Raw genomic sequence first — 10,915 nt, 5'->3', positions numbered from 1 at the left:
CACACATTGGCCCAGCTAACCAATCACAGCACACACATTGGCCCAGCTAACCAATCACAACACACACTGGCCCAGCTAACCAATCACAACACACACTGGCCCAGCTAACCAATCACAACACACACTGGCCCAGCTAACCAATCACAACACACACTGGCCCAGCTAACCAATCACAACACACACTGGCCCAGCTAACCAATCACAACACACACTGGCACAGCTAACCAATCACAGCACATTTCGTATTTCAGAAGGCAGGCCTTCATTTGACACAGGAACTATTCGAGCCGTTCATGCCAGACTGGGGAGAGAGGTGTTGTAATAATGTAAAATATGTGAAAGATAATGTGTTTTTCGAACAACCTTGTATGAGAGCCTGTTCTAATACAACCCCAAAACAAAATAAAGACTTTGTAAACGAGCATAATAGGACCCCTTTAATAAATTCTGCTTAATTCCCATGATGCTGCATCACTGCTCCAAAGCGAGGTCCAGCATTGATGCCCAACGAGTCATCAAGCTCTGTGAAGTGACATTTCCTAAATGTTTTTGCACATGCCTGTAGCACTGGCAGGCCTTTACACGAATAAAAGCCTTTAAACTGAGCACCAGCATTTATGGGTGGACATGGTGAGGGAGGGAACAGTGGAGAAACAGCGTGAGTGAAAGGGAGAAGGAGTGGAGTGGGATCAAGCAGGTAGAGGGTTGGTCCCACCTACAATAGAGAGTATAAGAGAGCCCAGCACGTCCCGCAGCGAGCCCCCGGAGATGGGAGGGACCCGGGAATGAGACACCACATCCTGAAACCAAGGCACCCACGCTCACTACCACACTATGTATACAGTATAAGAGCTGCACACATTGCTGACGGTCACAAAGCACACCGCCAACATACATAAGACGAACACTCTGCTCTTTACCATGCACAAAGCCTCGATGAGAGACACCTCACTGTCAAGGATATCCTAATGGTGGTGACACAGAACAGAGGTGTTTGCTTTTAAGGTTTTAGCCTAGATTCTCTGACTGACAGGAAAAAGTGGGCCACTGACATATAGAAAAGGACAAAATTTCAAGAAGCTGCCAAATAAAGTGCAAAGAGTTTTCAAAATTTGTGTCATTGAGCTACCAAATGTATTATTACGTATTAATATTTTCAGCTGACATATTTTAACATGGTGATACTGTCTGGTTGTAAATGGCAGAAATGTCTAATGGCATCCAGATTTTAAAGGGATAGTTCACCAAAAAATGAAAAGTTGGTCATTGTCATAATTTATCTACCTTCAAGTAATAACTAGTAAATATATACTATATATAGCTTTTATTTGTGTATTTTTTTAGTTTTACTTTTTGTTTTAGTAATTGTGCCACATGCTTGCTTTTATTATTATTTTTTTTTAATTAATATTTCTATTTAACTTTCTTTACATTTATTTCAGTTTTAGTAATGTTAGTATTTAAATTTAAAGGTCCCATATTTTACACCTTTCTGGAGTTTTATTTTATGTTTTGATGTCCTTAAGAATATATATTTGCGGTATAAGTACCAAAAACCATCTCAATATATTTTTACAGCTCCTTTCTCAGGAGCTCTGCTGAGAACAGGTCGATTTTGGCCTGTCTAATTAATATTAAGCTGGTCTTCGGGAGGCGGAGAGGAGAAAGGACAGGAGGGCTATGAAGTGTGCTGCGGCTGAAGCAGCATCTACCTCCGCCTCGGTCAGTCGTTTCAGAACCACCAATCATTCTTTTCAGTCCTTCTCGGCAACAAGTTTCAACACTTTTCCAATGGCAATGGTTTTCCCTTCAAGACAAAGAAAGTACATATTCAGAACTCAAAATTTTTTTTCACAGAACAGATATAAAACAACAAATCCAAGTTGAAGACGAGTTATAGAGTCGCATTTGGTGATAATGTCCACCTACCTTCATCTCGTAAGGTGAAACGTCCCATTTGAGGGAAATCTTTGAAGGTCTCAAGGCAGATGGTCCCAGCTGTTCTCAGACGAGCAATGCACACCTGGTCCTGTTTGACGAAGCGGGGTCGTGTTTTGCTCTTGTCCCCCGTCTTTTTGTCTACCAGACAGATTAAGGCCTGTAAAGGAGCCAAAGGCACATTTAAACCACTTTGATACAGAACTAGCTGTAAATGAGGGCAGTCACCCGAGCTAAAGTCTGCAGGGCTAACGGTCACAGATTTACATCACAAGAGAACTTCTGCCCAAATACTAAATATAAAAACTGAAAATTTGCAACCATTACCGTAATTTGCACTTCTTCAATGCAGGTGTGGATATGAAGGACTGCGTTGTAACCTGGGCAGATGATTGACTTGTGTTCAATGATGACTATCTGAAATGGCAGAAACAAAAGCACAATTGATATGTAGCACTGCAAAACAAAAACAAGGAACTTGAGTAATCATATCTACTGTTGATAGAGCTGAACTTGTACTGAAGTTGGATCATTCTTTTAATTACAGTGGGAGTTTCCACTGACCTGGGCATCAAAGGTGCGCCCAGTGTGGCAAATGTTCTCAGCATTACAGAGGAGGAAGCCTGGCAAGATCTCCTCTTCTTCAATGCCTTTGAGTCGCAACTTCAAGTTCTCTCCCGGGTCGGCATCATCGGTTTCAACATCGTCAGACAGCAAACTCAGCACCTCCACAGTGTGCTGCACACAGTTGAGACAGGCACAGATATGTCAGCCAATTCTTGCCATAAAACCTGATGTTTTAAAGGGTTATGTTACAATAATCTTACCCTGTTGGGCATCATCACAAGCTGCTGAGCTTTGCTGATTGATCCCGACTCCAATTTCCCCAATACCACAGTGCCCATGTCCTGCAAAAACACACCAGAAGCATTTTTTTTAAACAAAAATATAAGGGACATCAGAATTTTTAAATAAAACATCCAAATAAAGGACAGCCATGCATGACATGTGATGAACTTCAAAGCATTCATACAGTTCAAGATTTAAGGGGAAAAAATTCCCCCAACAATATATATATATTATATATACGATTTTTTTCTCCTTCTTCAAAGATGATTTATTTTACACTTTACATACCTTATATTTGTCTACTATGGGTAACCTGACTGGTCCATCACTTGATCTGTTGAAATTTGGCAAGCTGTCCAGATGTGGAATGAATGGTAACCCTCTGTCCATAATATACAAAAATAGTGAGACCCATTATTCATGTACTTTTATGATATTTAAAGCAGTGGTTCTTAACCACGGGGCCCGGGACAACCAGGACATCTCAGCTAACTTCTAGGGGGGCCCCAGTAAATCCCATTGAGCCTGTTAATAGAACTAAATTTAAATATTAATTAAAATGTAAAAAAAATTAGGAGAAAGTACAATAATAAACTGACATCATATTTTTTAGCTCATTAATGGTCATTACAGAAGCACCACATGTATATTTCACCTTAGAAGGAATGGCCTTCAAATACAATCTTGGACAAAAAAGGGCCTTGGAGTCAAAAAGGTTGAGAACCACTGATTTAATGTCTTTTTATACTAAATTTAAAATATTACACAATAATTGTCAAAAAGCATTCAAATTAAAATGAAATGACAGCAAGTCAGCACACTTACGTATACCAAGGGCAGTACTCCGCTGGCTCCTTTAGATTGGCCCCAGTAAGTCCCGAACATGGCATGAAATGAACATCTTTCCTGGGGTTGAACCCAACTTTCTTCAAAAATGGAACAAGTTTCTCCTTACATTCTTCGTACCTATGTGCAAACAGTGGAAAAAATTAACACTCAATACCATTTTTTCTAAAAAAGCAATAAAAGTCACAACGGTTCGTGAAAAATCACAGCTACTTTATGCAGGCTGTGTGAATTTTACTGTGGACTGACTGTTTTGAAACTTATATGGTAGTTACATAGCACCTAGACCTCAGTTATCATGAAAAAAGCCAGGAAATTTCAGTTTTGACAATATGGGACCTTTAAGCATTTTATTTGTTACTGTAGTTGCCAAGGCAACATTTCTAATTTTCAAGCTTTTAAGTTCAAGTTTTTAAAGAATTAAAGAAAATGATTTTAATAGTTTTTGTTTTAGTTACCACTATTCACCGAACCTTCTTTGTGGTGCCATTTGAGGAAAGCTGGTACATGAATAATGTCTTATATTTCAATCTGTTCCTCACAGAAAACTATTGTATGGCTTGAAATATAGGTCACAAATCACATGGACCGCTTTTATGTTACTTTTAAGGAGCTTCCTTTTCCAGTTCCCATTTTCATTATATGCAAGTATGAAAAGTGTGAAAATTTCACAAAACATTTTTTGTGTGCTCCATGAAAGAAAGAAAGTCATTTGGGTTTGGAACAAAATGGGGTGAGTAAAGAAATTTTTGGGTGAACTATCCATTTACCAAATGAAGGGAGAAATACAAACTCAGGACAGAGGAAATATTGATATGCAGAAGCTTCAAAATAGTTCTGATTCACACTTATTTGTGGGGACGTGATGTAACTCTAAAAGACATACAGCTAAATGGATGAAGACAAGTTCACCTACCGAGGTTTTTATTGGAGCCAGTGTCTTCAAATGCCCCAACAGCTGTTGACTCTACAGGGAAACAGATCAGTTCCCAGCAAGGTCAGATTAATTATTGTGTTTAAAGTACAGTGCATCGAAGTTGGCATCCAAAATGAAGTTGGTAGGGTACTCACTAGCTGTGAGGCATGCTTAATCCTCTGTACAATCCCATCATGCCCAAGGTACTGAAGGGACAGCCAGAGAGGCAAAGCCCGAAGCTTCTCCACTGGCTGGCTAGAGGTCAGACCTGCTGCAAGAGACTGCCCCCAACCGGCAGAGAGGATAATCCACATTAGGTATTTGAACACTGTCATATCTTTGGATTGCATTTCCATATGATGTGCTGTAAAATGATGATTGGTACTTAAAGTAACAGTCCAACTTACCAGGGCCGGATCCTCATGTCTGTAAAGAGTGACAGCAGGCACAGCTGGCAGGCCCAACCACGGGCCTGGAGTTAAAGTCATACTATCACACTTGGTGGCCGCCTTGATAGAGAGAGGAAGAAAAAAATAGCATGTACTTTACAACAGGAAACAAACATATGTGTGCCACAAAAAACACCGTACAACATACCGTGACAGCAGAAGAGACCTGACCAAGAGCAAGTGTTGCCAAATTCACCCTGAAAGAATGGCACAGAAAGTCAATTTAAACTACGATGAATATTAACTATACACATCAAATCTGTTTATTTCAATATATAAAAGAAAATCAAGTAAAAGATGTACTACAAAAACAGGACCAGCTAATACCAACCCCTCCACATGGAGCCACATATTGTACTGAACGCAGAGCTCTTTCAGACGACTGAGTTTGTCTGTGTGACCTGCACCTGGCGTTCCTGAGAGATGAAGTGAATTTTAATGATTGCATGCAAAACTGACAACCAACAAATGCTTGCAAAAATGATTCTGCTTGAATAAATAAGATCTAATAGCAAACTGACCAGCATTTGCTATCAACAGCAATGGAACCTTCCCTGATTCACGATCATCTCTGATGAGCTTGTCAAGCAATGCAACATCCTGTGAAAAGACAATTTAGTGAAAAACACACCATTTCAACACATTTTCTATTAATTGTATCAACACTGCCTCGTTACTTGCACTTTTCTGAACAAAGAGTTTCAATTCCATTTGTCTTTCTTTTTAATGTGTTGTGTTAATATGCGTTATATATTTCTATTTCAAAATCAATTCTGTTCTTTTAAACTTTATATCATCAAAGAATCCTGAAAAAATAAGTATCACGGTTTCCACAAAAATATTAAGCAGCACAACATTTTTTCAACACTGATAACAATAAAAAATGTTTCTTGAGAAGCAAATTAGAATATTTATTTTATTTATTTTTTAACGCAATGTCAGCAGCAAGGCTATCTTCAATAACAAAAGTAATACAATTAACAAGAAACTATATAAGACATTTAATGTTAATACTAGAAAATTCTAAAATACACTTGTGACAATTTTTTTTAATAAATAATTTAAACCCATTTCTAAATAAATAAATCTGTTGTCTATTTACATTAAAACAATCAAATCAGCATATTAGAATGATTTCTGAAGGATCATGTGCTGCTGAAAATTCAGCATTGCAATCATATGAATAAATTACATTTTAAATTATATTAAATATATTAATATATTACCAATATCACTGTTTTATTGTATTTTTGATCAAATAAATGCAGCCTTGGTGAGCCCAAGAAACATCCTTTTTAAAAACTTACATAAGTTCTAAACTTATCTACCAAAAGACAGCTTCCTACCATTTGGTGCAAGGAGCCAAACATGGTGTTACAGGGCACAATACAAAGACATGACAGAGGCAGTCCCAGCTGAAAAGCAAACACAAAAAAGTTGTCTAATCAAAGCAAGCAGTATTCACTACATATAAACACACACGCTATATTTTGTAATATAGTGCGATAATGTGAAACATTTCAGATCCTGCAGCACTGACGTGTGATGTGGAGGTGACATTATACCTGGCTGCAGAGATGTTGTCCCAGGCCAGGTCTGCATGCAGCACTTTGGTAAATCACAGGATGTTTAGAGCTGAGCATTGTAAAGCCCTCTGTAGCATAGTCCTCATAATGAGTATTAATAACTAGCCGACACACCTTCACCAGCCCCTCACAGTCATCTTCATGATAATATGCGGAGCCATTTTCATATCTATGAAAAAGAATTAAATAGAATTAAAGAAATATCTTAAATGCAATGTAATCTCAAATTTCAAAATGGATATCCATTTTCATTCTGTACACTATAATGTTGTTATGTCTAAATTCAGTAACATTTAAAATGATTGATTTTAGTTTTTAGTGTTTTATTTATTTATTTTGACAAAACAGTATAGAATTTTAATATTGGCCATTTAGCGTTTATTGGCCATTACATGAAAGTAATTACTTGCTTATTGGTATCAGCTAAAATTGTAATATCAGTGCATCCTTAAAATATTTGTAGGACATTTAAAACCATATAATAATTTGCTTCAAAAATCACTTTATCAAACTGGAAAAGCACCTGTTTCAAAGCATGACCTATCTGTCTTAAAGGGTTAGTTCACCCAAAAATGAAAATTCTGTCATTAATTATTCTGTCTCTGTAACTACCCTCATGTCGTTTCAAACCCGTAAGACCTTCGTTCATCTTCAGAACACAAATTAAGATATTTTTGATGGAATCTGAGAGCTGTCTGACCCTGCATAGACAGCAATACAACTGAAATGTTCCCAAGTTCAGAGACGTAGCAAGGAGATCTGTAAAATAATCCATGTGACATCAGGGGTTCAACCGTAATTTTACGAAGCTACGAGAATACTTTTTGTGTGCAAAAGAAAAAAAAAACTTTATTCAACAATTCGCTCCTTGCTACGTCTCTGAACTTGGGAACATTTCAGTTGTATTGCTGTCTATGGGAGGGTCAGACAGCTCTCAGTTTCCATCAAAAATATCTTACGACATGAGGGTGAGCAATTAATGACAGAATTTTCATTTTTGGGTGAACTATCCCTTTAAATGATAATTGCACACTAATAATAAAAAAAGCTTTTTTTTTTCTAATAAAAAGCTCAATGTTTTTAAGTGAAGACACCGCCAATTAAATTTGCTGAGGTGAACCAAATGTGGAGCCCATTCTCAATGCTCTTACACACATTTCTAGCTTTAAATCACTTCAAAGTGTTTGTATGACAGCGAGAAGAGAATTACCCCGAAACCACATGAGATCACAGAGAGAACTTGATCGTACCTGAAAAGCCTGCAGAGCCAGAGAGTGGTATCCGACAGGATGCGGGTGGTCAGCTTTCTCAATCTTTCCCGTTCCAGGACAGAAATATATGCGGCCAGACTATGTCCCAGTAGAGCCATGTGTCCCTGCTCTGCGACGTACTGCATCCTGCTAAACAGACGTTCATAGTTTTATGACACACGTAGAGGGGTTTATGACACATGCTCTCGGTGCAATATAATGGAGCTGGTCTGTCTTGACGTCAATTTGTAGACCAACCCCAAAGATTACTTCACCATAGGTTTGGTTTATCAGTAAAATAAGGCCTACAACTAACATTACTGAAAAAGACTTTTCTTGAGGACACTTTTCTGTGTTGTTCTATATATAACAGACCTTATTTTATTGATGTATTTTACTTGCACCACCATTCAAAAGTTTGGGGTCTGTGAGAATTTTTTGTAAGATGTTCTTAAAAGAAGTCTCTTCTGCTCTCCAAGCCTGCATTTATTTGATCAAAAATGCAGTAAAACCAGTAATACTGTGAAATATTACTACAATTCAAAAACTGTTTCCTATTGTAATATATTTTAAAATGTAGTTTATTCTCATGATATCAAAGCTGAATTTTCAGCATCATTACTTCAGTCTTCAGTGTAACATGATCCTTCAGAAAACATTCTAATAAGCTGACTTGCTGCTCAATAAATATTTCTTATTATTATCAATGTTGAAAACAGTTGTGCTGATTAATATTTTTCTGGAAACATGATACTTATTTCCAGGATTCTTGTTTTAATTAATAGAAAGTAAAAAAAAAAAAACAGCATTTACTTGACATAGAAATCTTTTGTAACATTACAAATGTCTATACCATCACTTTTGATCAATTTAATGCATTCTTGACCTTGCTGAATAAAAGTATTATTATCTTTTATTAAAATAAGCCTGTTCAAAATTCTCAAGGGATTCATTTCTTGGCTTTAGGACGACAAACTGAGCAGCTCTATAATGCTGTGACCAACCGTTGACCCTGCTTGTCATCATCTCCATGCATCAGGTTCTGGACAAGCTGGAGTATGCTGACAACATCCTGTCCACTGTCAGAAAAAAAAATGGAAAAAGGAAAAAGGATAAGAGAGGCTCTAAAGTGTTTTATAGCTAATATGCACTGACTTTAAACCCCATAAAATGCCTTAGAAATAAGCAGGGTAGAATTACAGAGCAAGACAAGAAACAGTGTAAATGTAAACTGTGATTTACAGTATTAGAGTCTCACTCACTCTCCTTGCAAGGGTCCTGGAATGTCTTTCCAACTCAACTTTCTTCTTTCTTTGCCTTGTTCAGATTCCCTGAATACATCCACACAATGTTATATTAGTTATATGTGAAACTAAACTTTGGATATACTGTCAACCTAACATAAAGATGGCTTAGTATTTTAAATGCAATTACTGAAAATATTTTAATATGAAAGGTGAAATCTCACAATTTTCCACTTTCCAAAATCTTCATGGCATCAGAGAGATGGTTTCCCATCTCAGCAAGTGTAGGGTCCATCATCTACACAGTAAAATGTATATGGTTATGGTTATATGTATATGGTTATCCTTAAAGGGTATTGCAGTGAAACATGGAGAACTGGCAAACTTGATGACAATGGCTGTATATCACATTTCTTGTCACATCAAATAAAATGACTCGTCAGGCTTTAACAAAACTCATATTTCACCTGTAGGGCACTTTCGCTGACTATGTGAGAGCAGGAAACATTTAGGCCTCTGTCCTTTTGATATAATAGTGTGTTCATAACATTATAATATATGTAAGCACAAAATAAATACCACAAATACTATTGGCAGACTTGACAAAAGCTGTTCTACTTGTAAACTGTGCCAGCTTGTGTAAAATAAGCCTGTAGCGCTGTCTTAAATCTTCCTTTATCTGTTCTACACTTATAATTCCTGATATTCAGGATGTGGGGTGTGTTAACGACGAAAACCTGTCGGATGACAAGGCTCATTTCAACACACTAGCACTCATCTGGTACGTCCACCTTGTCCAGACGATAAAAGATTTAATGTCATGTCCTCATGCGCATCCTGCTATAACACAACACTTCATTTTGCAACACAGTTGATTTTTTTAGATCAAAGTTTATCAAGCCTTACGCACAGCAAATACTCGACTGTGGCTTCTATTGAATCCGGTATAGCTCCGCATCATCCTCCCTATGGCAATGACAGTCAATAAGCTTCCTGTACTTCAATCAAATGAGCGAGTCCTTCAGGGAACGAACGATGTTCTACATTACCTTCACGGGCGGCTTATCCATGCAATGTTGAAAACCTAGTCGCAGGGACTCTCCGTGCCCCCGTGCGTGTGTTGTGTAATTTTAGGGAAGCAAATCCAAAAAGCTCAAAAATCCACCTCAGGTACCCTTTCTCGTCGTTATTTGTATAGTCAATTTAATAGTGTTACTTCCTGGTGTCATGCCGCTCCACGCTGGCAGCGCTGACGTAGCCTAAACATACGCCCCCTCTACAGTCTTCGTGAAGCTCCTCGGTTTACTCCATGCAAAGACATGTAATGATGCAGTGTAGTGTGATGTGGAGTCCGACCCGAATCGGTTCTTTCGAACAGTTCGTTGCAAAAACAAATTGGTTCGAAAAACCTTTTACATCATCACGTGGTCTCTGACATCACATCCTTTTATGATTAAATAAAAGTAACGTGTCCATGTTCAGTTTGTTGTTGTCATAACTGAGCTCATAAAAACATAGTAATTGAGAACCAAAATATGATTTGGATTAAAAATAATCAACATCACTTGACTCGGTTGAAAAGTTTTTGCATTTTTTTAATTAAAATTCTATTCACCAAAACTAATCAGATTCGTGTGATACAACTGTCGTACAAGTAAGTCGTAAACATGTTTAATTAAACATTTTTATTTGTAAAATTGCTGTTATTCAAATATTTTATAATTTACTTTTCAGATTTTTCAACTGCTGTATATTTGATTTAGACATCACTGAATTATTCTCTGTAAAGGAGGTTGTTCATGGGCTAACTGGTAAAGTGACTTCTTTTTGGTGGGTC

The 10,915-nt window shown here is 37.4% G+C and overlaps 1 protein-coding gene across 4 annotated transcripts in view; it reads right to left on the bottom strand.

The window, feature by feature from the left end:
* The window catches only part of LOC107719998 (pyridoxal-dependent decarboxylase domain-containing protein 1), a 21,226-nt gene extending 10,744 nt beyond the window's left edge, over positions 1–10,482 (bottom strand). The window contains exons 1-14 of one of the 4 annotated variants that reach the window (XM_016527561.1): positions 10,128–10,482; positions 9,303–9,376; positions 9,097–9,165; positions 8,839–8,913; positions 7,835–7,984; positions 6,564–6,753; positions 6,345–6,413; positions 5,520–5,598; positions 5,330–5,414; positions 5,147–5,195; positions 4,957–5,058; positions 4,705–4,830; positions 4,550–4,600; positions 921–965 (exon numbers count right to left, since the gene is read on the bottom strand). In XM_016527561.1, coding sequence (XP_016383047.1) covers positions 921–965; positions 4,550–4,600; positions 4,705–4,830; positions 4,957–5,058; positions 5,147–5,195; positions 5,330–5,414; positions 5,520–5,598; positions 6,345–6,413; positions 6,564–6,753; positions 7,835–7,984; positions 8,839–8,913; positions 9,097–9,165; positions 9,303–9,376; positions 10,128–10,148 — 1,185 coding nt within the window. In that variant the 5' untranslated portion in view covers positions 10,149–10,482. The remainder of the gene's footprint in view (positions 1–920; positions 966–4,549; positions 4,601–4,704; positions 4,831–4,956; positions 5,059–5,146; positions 5,196–5,329; positions 5,415–5,519; positions 5,599–6,344; positions 6,414–6,563; positions 6,754–7,834; positions 7,985–8,838; positions 8,914–9,096; positions 9,166–9,302; positions 9,377–10,127) is intronic. The other 3 variants (XM_016527562.1, XM_016527563.1, XM_016527564.1) reach the window with 3 other exon arrangements.
* Between the last annotated feature and the right edge of the window lie 433 nt (positions 10,483–10,915).

Source organism: Sinocyclocheilus rhinocerous, unplaced genomic scaffold (genome assembly GCF_001515625.1).
Source record: "Sinocyclocheilus rhinocerous isolate Xijiao unplaced genomic scaffold, SAMN03320098_v1.1 scaffold273, whole genome shotgun sequence".
NCBI classification, from domain to species: Eukaryota; Metazoa; Chordata; class Actinopteri; order Cypriniformes; family Cyprinidae; genus Sinocyclocheilus; species Sinocyclocheilus rhinocerous.
Note: the sequence above shows the minus strand (reverse complement) of the source record. Positions and strands in the feature narration are given on the sequence as shown.